Source organism: Siphateles boraxobius, unplaced genomic scaffold (genome assembly GCF_051911475.1).
Source record: "Siphateles boraxobius isolate OS27281-9 unplaced genomic scaffold, OSU_SipBor_1 41, whole genome shotgun sequence".
NCBI classification, from domain to species: Eukaryota; Metazoa; Chordata; class Actinopteri; order Cypriniformes; family Leuciscidae; genus Siphateles; species Siphateles boraxobius.
The window spans coordinates 1,749,968-1,766,117 of record NW_027509042.1 but is presented as its reverse complement, the minus strand read 5'-3'; the positions used below and the strand labels follow the sequence as shown (position 1 = coordinate 1,766,117).

The following is a 16,150-nucleotide window of genomic DNA, read 5'->3' as shown; positions in this document are numbered from 1 at the left end:
GATTATATTAGCTCACTATGAATAGGTGCGTGCGGTACAACAGGTTTTTTGTCTGACAAGAATGCTGATCACTCATTGTGGTTTTAATAAGAAACATGTCCAACTACAGCTTTTTCTCTTTCTCTCTTGTTCTCTCTTCGTTCTGTAGTTGAAGCCACATGCTAACATAAGCTGTCATTGTGCGCCACTAGCTAACATGCCACGTTTGGCAGTTGATCAAGCTACAGGTGTCAGCCAGAGGTTAGTGTCAGATTAACTGTGAAACCAGTCTTCCTCTACGCCTAATCATTGTTGGCGAATGCTGTAGCCACAGGAGCTGCGAGTTTGTCCTGCTTTAATTAAGATAATAACCCATAATCTACCGCTATGAATGGACGACTTCATTAGAGGTGGCAGTCAAGCGCAGAATTATAGATGTACCACCAATGAACATTTCAGAAGGGATCATGCCTGGCATGCACATACATGAACACTTTACATATGGTTTTATCACTATAAGTCATTCTCTTCAAATGCTATTGAAGTTAGGAACATGTGTCGCAATGTCGTATGTAACTTTAGAGACGGTCCCTAAATGTGCGAATGTCGAATATCCAGTGTCAACTTTATGCCAGTATTTCACTGGGAATCGCTCAGTGTGAAACGTTGTTGATATTCTGAGTCCACTTGCCTGTTCCTATATCTAGTATAGCCTACATCCCCAATAAGGTGCGAGTTTGGGCTTTTTTATTACTGTATTAGTCCATTAAGCGTTAAGTGTCCTGACCGCAGGGGAATCCTGGAGAATGGCGTATTGAGGGAAAAACTGCAGCACATCACCACAATATAAAGTTAAGAAACTAAACAACCGAGAGAAATATATGTCTACTACCTCAGATTTAACTTTTATCTATACATCAGCATCGGGGAATAACATTATAATCTCCTTCACGGTAGAGAAAGCTGCTTACATGTGCAAAACTAACTGTGAAGACTTTGTAAACACAGCTTTTGTGTCTTTATCAGCTTTTACATATACTGGTCCTGATTATCACAACAAATACTTAACGAAATGTTGAATTTTCTGTTTGAATTTGAAGCACTGAATTTGTAAAGTGAAATAAAATGGACCGAAAATGCCTGTTGAATATTATAGGTTGAATTTTTAAACCGAATGAATATTTTGAAGTGAAATCTGAAAGGTGAATATGGATTATTGAATTTTTATTAATTAAAACGTGTGTGAAATGTTTTGAATTGAAATATTCACAGCTTAAATATACAACCATGTTGAATTTTTTTTTTCAAGCAGGGTTTGCAATATATATTTTCTCAAGTAGTGCAATTCAACACGCTTTTTTGTTTCAAAAACATTTGTCATTATTTTACTTCCATATATGCGTGTGGTTTTAATAATAATATAAATTATTATATATATTATAAAAATAATTTATTCTTCATTTTACTTATATATATATATACATACATGCACACACAAATTCATATTTTTTATTTATCTATCTATAATTATATATTAATAATAATATAAATTATTATACATTATATATATTATAAAAATTATTCATTCTTCATTTATTTATATTTACATATATATATATATATATATAATTTATATATATAATAATTTATTTATTTATTTATATATATTTATAATTATTATATATACATATATACATGTATTTTTTTGTTTGTTTTTTTGAGGGTGTGCCATAAATGATTGTGATAATTTGGACTGGAAAAAACACAACTTTATGTGCACATTGAGATGTTAAGTTATGTGTGTATACATATTGACCAAGGATAAATGACATGTCGAATAACCTCTGACATTCCCCTCAGCTTAAAAAAACACATTTGAAGAGGGGTGTCTTTCAACACTCAGAGTGCTTTTATATTCAGGTCGAGTCTAGCTGTGGGCCGATCAGCTCAAACAGGCTGTTTACAGTGATGGGCTTATGGCTTTGACATAAAGTACGAATAAAAAGAAAAAGCGAGTTAAATATCATGTTACTTAATGATGCGAAATCTGAGCCAATGCAATCGCGGCTCTTTGTCAGACGGTAAGCAGCTTTGTCATGACACACATCAAACTTGTTCTTCTTTAACTGGAGTTTTTTATGGATGTTTTCTTTTATTTTTGTATCTCCAGTGGATTCCTGCCCGAGTAATAAGCTATTTTGGAGTCTTTTTCCTGGATCTGAAATTAGACACATTAGTCACGGTAACATTTCTGCAGTCCTCAAAAAGAAAATCCAAAAGAGCTGCGCTCTCGAGACGGCCAGGCGATTCTCAGAGTCTCTTATGTGTCACGTCAAATCCGCAAGGGATCGTGGGAATTCAAAATAGATTGCGGGCCAAGAAAAAGAAACATGACCATTGTTTCCTCATCAGCAGCCTGGAGATTGCGTAGAAGTTCATGTGGCGTCAATCATATCAGAGCGGCCAAATAACAAGACTGGAGCTTCATTATATCTTTCACTGTTCATTTCATTCTTCCGCATTTAGTTTCTTACTCTAAAACAGCTGTGGATCCATATTTATTAATTGGGGAAAATAGATCAAATACTTAAATGCAGTTCTTTTGAACTTTTTAATCATCAAAGAATACTGATTTTTTTTATTTATTATTTTATGTAATTTTTCCACAATATTTCTTTCTTTACAGTACTTTTGATAATAAATAAATGAAATAACAAATAAATGCTTCTTTCTTACTGACCCACAGTGTATAAACAAGATGTGTGTGTGTATATATATATATATAAAGACTGCATTTATTTATTTGACACAAAATACTGTAAAAAAATAAAGAGCTATATATATATATATATATATATATATATATATATACACACACATACACACACACACACAAATATGACATATATCTCCTCATTCCATTGTTATTTAATATATACAACCTTTTTGGAGTTGAATTAACAGCCCAAAAAACTATATTGTGATTTATGCCATTACTGTTATAAAAAATTACACATACCACATTAAAAGATACATATACAATTTTACTCAATTAATTAATTAATAAAACAGAGTATAGTCTTGTAAAGCAGTGTAAAGTTAAGTGGTGCGAGTGGAGGAACTGGTTTGTACCTTGCCGAAGCGTGTGGAAAATGTCCCTGTGAGGAGCGAGTGGAAAATGATGATGGTCTCATCCAGGTCCCAAATAAACACTCTCTACACACACACACACACACACACACACACACACACGATGAGCATGAGCACAAATATAATCTGCTTACTAGTCAAGAGAAGTATTTACTCCAAAACACTGCATAATATCTCAATGTTGTGTTTATGATAAAACATCTGATAATTGTAGTCAGTTCATCCACATTTCACAGCTTAAGGGCAAACGCTCGATATCTCATGTCACACTACATGTCGTGCAGAAATATATTTACAGTTTTTTGTCTGGTAATTAAAAATACTTATTACTTTATTCTTTATATTTTGAGAGCTTTTTGTAAAGCAAAGAAAACACAAATTTATTTCAGTCTGCTGTTGTTCAAAGCATGTATGACTTGAGATGAGTTTTTAAACTTTTATTGTGCTATTAAAAAAAAATGTAATCAGTCCATTGTATGAAAAAGACAGATTGGACATTTGGCTTGTTAAAAATCCCTCCTGAAGAAAGTCATACAGGTTTGGACCGACACAAGGGTGAGTAAATGATGATAAAACATTCATTTAAGGCTAACTGTCCCTTTAAACTCGTTGTCTATTCCTGTGAGTTATGAGGTTGTTGCCAGACATCATTGCACAACTGGACTGTTGGATGTGAAAGTTGTCCCTGTGGTGCGGAGCACAGGAATGCTAATGAAAGACGTTGTGTAAGGGACACCGTGAATGCCAGCATCTGTACCTCAATGTCAGAGTCCAGAGGGGGCCCGGGGTCATTGGCCCGTTTCCGGCCCCTGAGCTTCACATCCGAACTGCGTCTCGCCGGAGCGCCTTCCTGATCCTTTCCTGGAGTCGGAGGACTCGTGGGAGCGTGGTACTCTGCTGGTGCACACACACATGTACACACACGCACACACACATGAACACACACACACACACACACACGCACACACACACGTACGTGATGACGTTGTTTAAATATAGACAAACAGTCAAATAAAAAATTATTCAGACACCAGAATTTTTTACTAGTGTGTGCAGGACACTGTAGTTCATTTATGTAAGTGAGGAGAGCAAAATAAAGTAAACTGTGACAAATTATACCCAAAAATTCTTCATATAGTGACTACCAGTAAAATGTATACAAATTTGGGAGCAAAAATGTATTCAGACACTTTGAGCTGATCATGTTTTGCTGAAGTGTTTTTTCTTTAATTGCTAATGCACCTTTTTACCCCACAGACTGAACAACATGAAGCATTGCTTGGTGATTGGTTGAGCTAAACTGGTATTATCTAATTGTGTTGTTAAATTTAACATCTGACAGATATTCAACATAATTCATCGGTGACAGTCTAACAGAAGATGGACAAAACCAGTCAAATATCAACTGAGTTCTTGTCATATTTTATTACCATTGTCTAAAAATGATAGCGAATAAACAGTGATAATGTTAGAAATGTTGTAGGTGTCTGAATAGATTTTAGTTTGACTGTACAACCAAATATCTGAATAGCAAAGCAAATATGAGCAATATTGTATTAAATACTGAAACACATTATGCATAATAATGTCAAATGCAACCTTTTTAAAATGATACAGTTATACAATTTGGTTATGTTAATATTCTGTAGTATTTATTTAACATATTGAAACATACTTTGCTTTATATTCAAATTACATTGAGACATATACTCAACAATCCTGATATTAATGCAACTTGATTTTTTTTGGAAAGTGCCATTTTTTATTCCCTAAATATTGAGCTTTGCTTTATACTCAAATCACATATAGTCAAAAATCTGGATATCAAAGAAACTTGGAAAGTTTTTTTTAATTTATTTAAAGTTTTTTTTTTTTTTTTTTTACATATTTTATGTAACTTTTTCATAATACTTTTAATAGTATTCCCTATATATTGACCATTATTCTTAAATTACATGTAAATAAAGACATAATAAAAAATCTGGATTTTAACGCAGCAATATATACATTTCATATTTTTTTCCTTACTATGTTTTTAATAGTATTATCACAAGTATCCCCAATATATAATATAGTATGTTAAGCAGCCTCATCGTTTCTCACCATAAGGCTCACCTGTGTGGGATTCTGGGCTGTGATTGGTCGATACAGCGGGATGCTCTGTGTGCTGATAGGGTATCGCCGTGGTGATGGCAGAGGGTGTGATGTTGCTGCTGGTGATGTACGGGCTGTTGTAGTGTGTGTTGTAGTATGGAGAATATTGACTTTGGCTGTAGCTAGAATATGTTGAGAAATCCTGATGGAGAGAATGACATGAATGAATAATCTATATAACCTGATAACTATATACTACTTTTTTTTATTGGTTTTATGTCTCATTTTTTAATTTAAGTCCACCTAAACCGGATACTGTGGCAGTTTCCTGGTTCACTGATGGTTGTCTGATTACAAAATTCATATACCAAAATAACTCCATTAATACTTTACAAAATAGTCCCATTGCTTAACATTAGTTAATGCATTAACTAACAATTTGCAATACATTTGTTACAACATTTATTAATCTTTGTTAATAAAAAATACAACTGTTCATTGTTAGTTCATGTCAGCTCAGTTCAATTAATAAATATTAGCTAATGTTGAAATATACAGTAAGTATGATTATAATAAATTCTTCAGAAGTACTTTTCATTGCTACTTCATGTAAACATACATAGGGAGACAAAATCCGGATATTTAAACAGATTTCAGATATTAAAGCAAATTAAAAATATATTTTAGTTTTAAGTTTTAACAGTTTACAAGTTGGTAGTATTTTTTATAATTTTCATACAACTTTTTCATAATATTATTAATATTATGTAATAAGAATATCCTATATATTGACCTTTATTCCCAAATTACATATATAGAGAGAGATACAGTAAAACATATTTGATATATATATTTTAACGCATATATATGTATATATATATTAGAGATGCGCGGATGGGCTATTATTTCCTCCGCAACCGCATCACAAACTCATCATCCGTCCGCCATCCTTCCGCACCAACGTTTTTGACCAATTTTCCCACCCGCCATCCGCTGATACAAGGCGCTGCTGATGACAGCCGCGAGACTAGAAACCGCCCGCCACCCGCCCGAATTTAATTAAAATATTTTTTTCCGCCACGTCATCCGCCCGATCCGCGGTTTATCCGCGGCTATAACCGCCAACCGCGCATCTCTAATATATATATGTATGTATTTTTCTTTTCTATTTAATGTAAAGTGTTTTCAAAATTGTTGTTAAAGACAAATATCATAACATTCGAGATACATTGACTTAAAAAGAGAAAACAATATATTTTTTTATGGCCCCATTCTTTTTTTAAGCAAAAAGTCTTAATTTTGATACGCAAACAAGTGACGTTGGTCCTCAAGTAAATGTATCTTGATTTAAAAATGTTTAGATATTTGTACTGGAAACAATACAAAAATACTTTGGAAGAAAATCCTTTTTTGCACTGATGGCTTAAGTGAAACTTTAATATTCCAAAAAAAAAGAAAAAAATAAAGATACTTTTATTCATGATATATTGTAGCCACGTGACTCATTTGGCGACGGGCACAACAGTATATCACACGTGGTCCAGTACGTGGAGTCTCCCAGTGTGGTTGTAGTCCATCAGGGAAGGTTTTCCTAATTTGACCCACCTGCTGTGTGGGACTGAAGGCCGTCGAGCCGGTGATGCTGTTTGCACCCTGGAAAATTCCAGAAGAAATGCTGCCGCCTGGAAAAGAAGCACAAAGCTAGTTTAAGAGCGTACATCGAGCTGACTGTGGTAAAGACTGGGCCTGACGCATCCAACACAAACACAGCGCAGGAAACACGACAGGCAGCGGCTGCTGAAATATAGACACGTTTAAAGCGTTCACAGAAAGTTTGCATGATTTATGACTCTGAAAACAGTTCAGGTGGAGCCAGAGCAAATCCGCTATCGGACTTTCCGGGCCGGAATGTCTTTCTCCAGACCCGTCTAGTTCTGTCTCTTTCCCTTCACATCCACGCTCGTTCTCTTTCTGAAACCTGCCCTAGATAAATGACTCTGTCAAAACTGCACCAGATCTCGGAGGAAGCAAACGAAAAGTCTTGGAAGGGGGAGGGAGACGCGGGCGAACGCGTTTCTGATTTTCTCCACAGCGGTGGAACGCGAGGACCTTTGGCACCCAGAGAAGGGTTATTTATTTCATGCTACAGCGGCTCTCCTGTTGGAATTCACCTATAAATCAAACGAGACCGGCGAGATGTAGCGCGAGACGTAGTGACCGCGTTTTCCCAGACCCATTAGAAATCCATCCATTTCACGAGCAGACAATTTTACAGGAAATGATGTCTCGGGGTGCTTATGAATTACAGTAAATCACTATAAAACCTAATAGATTATCTGCTATAGCACTAATAACTCATTGATTATGCTAATTGGACAGACAGGAAGCAGGAAGTAGATGTCATATGACTTTGTATGCCTCTATGTCTGTGGCTCACTATTTGCACACATGCACACACACATACACACACACACACGCATGTTTACAAGAGTTTTTAACAAGTCTCTTATTAAGTCTCACCAAGGCTGCATTTATTTGATCAAAAAACAGTCAAAATTGTGATTTTTTGGATAATAGAAAGATAGAATAATGCTATTTATTTGAAATAGAAATCGTTTGTAACACTATGTATGTCTTTAATGTTATTTTTGATCAATTTAATGTGCCCTTGCTGAATAAAATATCGATTTCTTTCCAACGAAATGATATATTGTGACCAACAGCTTTCAAGCACCGAATGGACAGAAAGCGATATAAAAGCATCATAAAAGCAGTTCACTATTCATGCACACTATATTTCACGTCTTCAGAAGTCACTCACTGAAAATCTTCTCGTACACTGTTGCACTTACATATCATTTACACATTTGGCACGTCAAGACATGATGCGGTTAATGAAACCAAACATTTTTGGTGGAAGAGAAGATTTTTAGCGAATAATGATTTAGTATTAAGTCTGATAGTCTAACCCCAGTGTTATTTTAGTATTATTACTACAATATTTTGAATGAACTTTTATTAAAAAAAAATGTACATTTTATTTATGTAATTTTTTGTGTGTAATTTTGCTGTGTGCTTTTGTCATTTTTATTCGTTTTTTTGTTTATTTTTTACAATTTAGGTTTAATCCATTATTTCATTTTTAGTTCATTTTTAATTAATTATCGGTTAGTCATTTTAGTGCTTCAACTTAAACTTTTTTTAATTAGTTGCAAAGGCAACATTTCTAATATACATATTACATATACATATCTATATACATATATACATCTACATATTTCAGCTTTATTTAATTTAACAAACAAGTTTTTTAAATAGTTTTAGTAATAATAATAATAATATAATTTAGTAAATGATAATAACCTCACAATAGCCTCCCAAAAAGGTATCATATGGTTTTAGAAAACTTTAGGTTACACTAACACTAACTCATATATTAGTAGTATTAGTAAACTGTTCGCAGACTTTTAGACTTTTAGGTTTTAGGGTTCAGGCTAGTAAAATAAGATGAGATGTAGTTGCAAAGTTTGGTTACACTTTATTTTAAGGTGTCAGTATTACAGTGATACATTTAAGTACTGTGTAATAATAATTAACTACATGTACTTACTATAGGGTTAGGAACAGGGGTTAGTTGCATGTAATTCAGCATAATTTATAGTTATTACTACAGTAACTACATGTAACACGTTTAATGGACACTGTAAAATAAAGTGTTACTTTAGAGTTACTAAAGTTACTTATAGCTAGCAGAATGTGTAAAGTGATAAAGTATTACCAAACTTAATATAGTAGATTTATGTTACTTTATTGTCCTTTTAGGATGTTAATATGTTGCTTGAAAAACAATAACTTTGTGTTCCATAGAAGAAAAGATGTCATGCCGGTTTGGAGCAAGTAAATGATTCTATTCCTTTAAACCTGAAAACGTGCCTAGTGCCACTTCACCTTTGACCTTGACCGAGAACGGTCAATTTCACACTGCGGTGGCAAAATCAGGACTGCGGGCAGAAGAGGGGTGTGTGACTGCGATCCGACGCTCAGATCCCGTCTGACACTCTCTCTCCCACACAAACACACTCCTCCAATGGCCAGCGTGTTGTGGAAGGGAACAGAGAAAGGTTCTGACCTCCTGAGAGAACGAGAGAGACGCCTGACGCCAGAGCCCAGACCGCGGATAATGGGGAACAGGTGTGTGTGTGTGTGTGTGTGTGTGTGTGTTGGGGGGGTTCGACTGTAGATGCTGAAAAATCTGTGTGTGTGTGTTTGTGGGGATTTTGCTAATCATCCACCAAACACAGATGTTCAAAAACGTGTATTTGTTTATAGGTAGGCGATATCAGCAAAAATATTTTAATGTTCTGGTTGATAATATTTATTAAATTACTTTTCTGGATATTCGGTCAATCATGTTTGTATAATGATGCTATACTGTATAATGCTAATAATATAAATTGCTGACTATTCGGCAAGCAATTTCTGTGCCATTTAGTCTCACACTCTTGTTCTTCTGTCATAGTCCTGATCTCCATGTCTGGGTTATTTTCTGCGATAAAGCGGTCTGTTATTTATCTCTTACATCTAATGATATACATTATGGTGTAATAGTGTGGGGACAGAGTTTTTATTTTTTAAGAATTTAATACTTTTATTAAGGACACTTAAAAGTGACCCTAAAGACACGTATAATGTTAAGAAAGATTTCGGTTTCAAATTAATGCTGTTCTTTTGAACTTTCTATTCAGAAATCTATTACAGTTTCCACAGAAATATGAAGCAGCACGATTGTTTTCAACATTGATAATAATCATAAATGTTTCTTGAGCATCAAAATCAGCATATCAGAATGATTTGAGAAGGATCATGTGACACTGAAGACTGGAGTAATGATGCTGAAAATTCAGCTTTGATCACAGGAATAAATTACACTTTACTAGATATTCACACAGAAAACAGTTATTTTAAATTGTGATGATATTTCACAATTTTTACTGTATTTTTTACTGTACGACTACTTTTTTTAAGACATTAAAAAAATCTTACAGCCCCAAACTTTTGAACGGTAGTGTACACATTTTTATGGAAAAGTTGGTATTTTAACACCTAACCTAAAGGCATAGGAATACGTTCACGACCTGATTGGTCGGCTTTTATGACGTATATTTTGCGATAGAAGTTACCGAACATCTAAAACAATGCTGTGTTCTGGGATAAATGCGCTCGCTGTATGTGCGTAGCTACATATGATGGATTCTGACCAGCTGAGAACTCGTGAAGAGCTTATAAAATGTGTAAAGGAGTCGAAACAGCGTCAGGAATCCTCCGTCACACACACAAACACAGATCTGCAGCGAGGAGACGCGCTTCTGATGCTTTTACTGAACTGTGATGGGAAACATCGCCAAATGACGAGAAAAACAGCTTTATTTCAGCATTCTGTCCTTTATCCACATTATTCCTACGCCCCATGCCTCTTTGCGCGAATTATGGGTGTAACTTCCGTTAAGCTGTAAACAATCAGTGAAAGACTCTAAACTGTGTACAATGACATTACATTATTCTACCCACCCTTCAACCACTGAACATTAAAAAGGACCTTTAAAAGTGTAAAATACTTTCAACAGATCATGAATAACCCCAAAAGCGTGATTATTTCCACAGCAAAATCTGACGGTTAAATATCACTGTGGTAATCTGTATTATGTAACATACGTTGCCTTAATAATTTTAATTGTTATTATTTAGCTACTTCAGCATTGCGTGATGCTATTTCAAGGTTTGACAGATAATATATTGTATTTACCTGTGAAAACAAACCTGGAAAGAGACGTGAGGATTTGGGAAGAAAAAAAGACATTCTTTGTTCATTCCAGTGAATTATGAATGGCATATATCGTAAATCAAATCGTTGAGAACAGACCACAAATGTGCACTATATGTTGACCTTTTTCATACTATTACAGCGGAATGCAAAAGGAAAAAATAAAATAATCATGAGGAAAAGAAAGCAGTGACTGAAAATAGCTCTTACTATAGACATTCTTGTTATAAGGTCACGTTAAAATACCAAGTGTTACGTAATTCTCATGCTATTCTTAAATAAAACATGAAAGAAAACTGATAGCTCATTTAGTCGAACTAACTGATAAGCTTTTTCTGTAGGGCAAGCTTATGATTTGAAATGATTTGTTTCAGTCTTTTTTAATGGAAGTTCACCAAACTGGAAGTGCCACCCATAATTCAAAACGCAGTAAGCTCGTCAGGAATAAGGTGGATAGGGTCGCATCTAATGACATCATGTCCTGTTTTGGTTCGTTTACATGTCTTTGGTCCGTGTTGTGTTCATATTTCATTCGAACCGCACCAGAGTTGTTTGGAAGCGGAGTGAGACTCATCTTGGCCTGAGACCTCTGACATATAGAAATTGTAAGTCGCTTTGGATAAAAGTGTCAGCTAAATGAAAATGAAATCTTTTCAGCTTGTTTAGTGAACACCAGGGTTCAGACGGCAGCGTTCACACTTATTCAACTGAACCAGAATCACACCAGAGTTTGTTTTAATTCTTTGCATGTAAAGTGATGGGCACATATCATGCTGTGATACTTTATTGCTCAATCCAAGTTCTAAAATACTATATATATAAGATGAGGCTGTGACACTGACCGTGTGTGGAGTAAGTGTACAGCGCCTGACCGGGTGGCGTCCCGCCGAAGTTCGACGTGTACCCCAGCAAACTGCTCTGTCCTGGTGAATGACTCAGACCATCTTCTGTTTTAATATCTGATCAGGTGAGAGAAAGACTGTCAAATCAGCTGTGATGTGCACTATTTCGGGTGGTTGTGAAAGGACACTGAGAACTCACTGTAGGACGCCATGCTGTAGCCCTGTGTGTGATGTGTGTATGGTGTGTAAGGGCCCGTCGGCTGTAACGCAGGGCTGTACTGCGTCTGTCCGTAAGCAGCCATGACTGATCCGAGGACAGCTGGTCTGAGAAAACAAACAGCTGTCGTTAGAGAAACTGAATCTTTACAATAAACAGACAACATTTTCTAATGCAGTGTTCTCAAAAACACACACACACACACACACACACACACACACACACACACACACACACACACACACACACACACACACACACACACACACACACACACACACACTCTAATCGATTAATCAGGAAGACTGACAGTCACAAGCAAGTGTTATTTACTAATATTGAGACACTAATATAGTTTTATTTTTTTATAAAGTTTTATTAATTTTTTTGTGTGGTTTTGCAATTTTTATTAATTTGTATTCCAGTTTTAGTTGGTTTAGTACATCAAGTTAAAATAAATGAAAAAATATAATTTTAATATTTTATTTATTTTTTAGTAAACACTTTTTTATAGCTTTAGTTAACTATAATAACCCTTACTCAAACTCTATTTCTAAAATTACTTTTAGAAAATAATTGTTCATGTAATTAGATAATTGAATCATTAATGGAATCCAATCTGTGAACAAGTGAATCATATGAGCTGATATGAGGTTGATTCATGATTCAAAAAAACGAACCACTTCACACGAGAGTCATTTGTTTATGAATCGGACTTAACTGGTTGTGCTTTCTGTTCAAATCCATCTCAAAAGTTTGTTAGCAATTCTTCAAAAGTACTAAACATGTCATTAATGGAACCGTTAAAGAATTGGAATCATCAAGTGGAATCCAATTCAAGAGCAAATGACTCTTATGAGCAGGTTCTTTTTTAATGAATCAGATGTATGAATTGGTCTCAAACTCATTAGTTATCAATTCTTAAAAAAGCACTAAAAGAATCATTAATCAAATCCTTAAGGAAAATAAATCACTAAGTGGAATCTAATTCAGGAAAGAATGACTCTCAATTTTAATGAATTGGAAAAAATCTCAAACTCATTTGTTATTTTTCCATTATTGTGGAACCGGAATCATTAAGTGGATTTAGAAAGAAAAAAAAAATGTTGGTCTATTAAAACTCACCAATAAAAATCTCTGCGTATCTATAAAGCTATACGTCATTTGTCACCTTGAATGAATTTGCACAGACATTTGTTGCAAAAAAATGCCAATGGGGTTAGAAAAATAAACTTGAAGTTTAAAACAGTTCTAAATTAAGTTGTTTTTTTGTGCAGTGTACATCACTCACATGGCCTAAAATCGATGTGTAGGTCGAGAGGCTCCTGCATGTGAACAAAAGAAACATGTTTAACATCGTACATCTGAATCAGCATGAATGCTCTAGAGGAAGTTCCTTAAATCCAAACTGTGGAGTGTGAAGTTCATCCCGACCTGTGTCTGTCTGTCGCTGTACTTCCGCCTGCACACGTTCAGCTGTCAGCTCTCCTGAAAAATGACAGACCTGTTTGTTAGAAATACGTGACCTTAAAAGCACATCGGGCTTCGGTCCAACAGCACGCATCTCGAAAGTAAAATATGAAGAAGTATCCAGAACAAAAAAACGCACAATGCGCAATTCATGTCTAATCGTGTCTTACACATGAAAAAAAAACTTTTATTTCTCAATGACGAGGCACCTGCGGTTTCCGAAAACACACATAATTAGAATACAGCGATACAGACAACAGTGAAACGCTTGTTTGTAGAAACCGGCTCGGTAGGACTGTTCCTGGAACAGAACAATGTCTATCCTGCTTTTTGAACCTGGCATAATTTGGCATAGCAAACCGCAGGCAGCGCGTCGTGGCACCAGTTCAGGACGGGGAAACCAAGGTTGCTCTTGTACCTGAAATGTAAGAAATGCAACTGTCCCTGTTCTGAGCTGGTACAGTCAAGGTGTGGTAAACGTATGTGGGGATAGTTTGCATGAATACAAATCAGAGAAGATACGGGTGAAACGCCAATAACCTTGGTTGACATGTTTGTTGACCTTTTTTTTTTTTGCTAACCCAGGGGAATCGTTTTGCTCAGAGGTTGTTCTTTCTCTTTTACGTTTCAAATGTGTCAAGTCAACTCACCTTTATTTATACAGCGCTTTATACAAAACAGATTGTTTCAAAGAAGCTTCACGGGAGGATAACAGAATAAATGATGCAAAGATTCTGCTGTAATGGACCTCTAAAAAAAGACAATAGTAACATTATTCAGCTCAATTCAGTTGTTTTGTGTAAAGAGCATCGATTCTGAAATGAGTTCAATTCAGCTAAGCACCTCTACAGAAGACAATCGTGTCGTAATTCAGCTCAGTTTAGTATAGTGTAGACTTTATCTCAGACCTTAGTAGAATAACTTGGACACAAATGAGACAGAGCTATAAAATGAAAATGGATCGCAGCTCAGATCATTTGATGAGAAATGTTTGCAATCTCTAACTTTTGATTGCGATATGACTCCAAACGCGTCAAGACAAGACAGAAAACCGTGCTTGTGTTTAAGTAAAGTCTTGTTCTCTCGCTGCTTGGTTAACTCTTATTTGGCTAATGTTTGATAAAACTACTGCGGTACCAGAACAAATGTCTCTTGACGCCAAGACCTGGTCCACATCTTAGGCTCGCGTACGGTCGCGTCTGACTGAAGAGAAGCACAAAGATGGTGTCTTCATCTAAACGCTCTCCCTCAGGGCTCCTCCATCTGTCACACACAGCTGCTGTCAGGAGCAAACATGGAATAAAACCTAAAACGAGAGCTTTCGTGCAAGCATGCAAGAGTGGGCATGTACATGTGAGATTTACATCCCGGCTGAACTCCAACACATTTCGAGATCTTTTCTGATTAATCTGACAGTTCAGACTGCGCGAGGTGAGCGATGTTTTGGCGTCTGCGGTCGGGGAGGCACCCAGTAAATGTTTAAAACAAACAAAGACAATCTCTCGCTACAGCTCACTCTGTTTTCTCAGTAAACAGTTGCGACACTACTGTACGGCGTGCATAACATTGAAAAAAAACAACAACATATCATGTGACTGTTATAACGACAGCAAAGCTGCAATAATTTGAAGTGAAACTTTTTACCCCTTAAGAAATGGATGGTACTTTTGGATGATCATGTGATGGTATTCGATTGATTTGAGCAATTCAATGGCTGATAAGTTACGATTTATCTAAAAAGTCAATATAATACCAATATATACATACTAAAAATTAGATGCATGCAAACTTGCTGAAATAAAAAGAAAGCTTATTTTACACATTTACTTGCGATAAAAAAATAGTTATTAGCCTGGCTGATCAATCCAAAATTTATCAAATATTCAAATATTAGGTAATTGTATTTCTACAAATGTATCGTAAACTAAACAGTTTCCACCAACAGTATAAAGTCTATTATAAAGACCACTATTGAATTGGCCTGGGAAGAAAAGAAAGTGCATGTTTAATGTTCTTAAAGCTATTAGCAGGGCATTGAACATTTTACATTAATAGTTTTCTGTTTTTATAATGCCAAGTTTAGATTGAAACATTTCACTGTATGCAAACTTCTAGGTTCTCACATATATATTGATTTTATGTAAACATGAACAAGATTTGAGAGCTAATTGTACTTGAAAAATTAGTTATAATTGACAGACTTTTTATTTATTTTTTGTAACAGAAGGCAGCAGCATCAACCAGTGTTAACTAAAATTATAAAGAATAAAATTTGTTTTCATTAACTGAAATGATATTAGATGCAAAATTTCAACTAAAAAAAATCGAAAATGAGAATGAGAAATGCCACCTTGGCAACTAACTAAAATATAGTAAGAGATCAACAACAACAAAAATCCAATTAAAAAAAAAAAATCCAAAAATTTCAAAAGCACAATAAAATTACTAAAGCTTGAAATCTGAAATTATAGAAAATAAAGGATAATTGAAAATACTAATAAATACTGTATTTTAATAGTACAAATATTATGCTAAATAACTAATTTTGCGTCTCACATCCCCCATTTTTTCTAACAA

At 35.1% G+C, this 16,150-nt stretch overlaps 1 protein-coding gene across 6 annotated transcripts in view; it reads right to left on the bottom strand.

Annotated features, from left to right (window-relative positions):
- Nucleotides 1–16,150, bottom strand: part of eya2 (EYA transcriptional coactivator and phosphatase 2) — a 38,356-nt gene that overhangs the window by 10,687 nt on the left and 11,519 nt on the right. The window contains exons 2-9 of one of the 6 annotated variants that reach the window (XM_077197704.1): nt 13,538–13,591; nt 13,395–13,428; nt 12,086–12,210; nt 11,887–12,003; nt 6,829–6,905; nt 5,245–5,425; nt 3,887–4,026; nt 3,112–3,195 (exon numbers count right to left, since the gene is read on the bottom strand). In XM_077197704.1, coding sequence (XP_077053819.1) covers nt 3,112–3,195; nt 3,887–4,026; nt 5,245–5,425; nt 6,829–6,905; nt 11,887–12,003; nt 12,086–12,188 — 702 coding nt within the window. In that variant the 5' untranslated portion in view covers nt 12,189–12,210; nt 13,395–13,428; nt 13,538–13,591. The remainder of the gene's footprint in view (nt 1–3,111; nt 3,196–3,886; nt 4,027–5,244; nt 5,426–6,828; nt 6,906–11,886; nt 12,004–12,085; nt 12,211–13,394; nt 13,429–13,537; nt 13,592–16,150) is intronic. The other 5 variants (XM_077197709.1, XM_077197708.1, XM_077197705.1 and 2 more) reach the window with 5 other exon arrangements.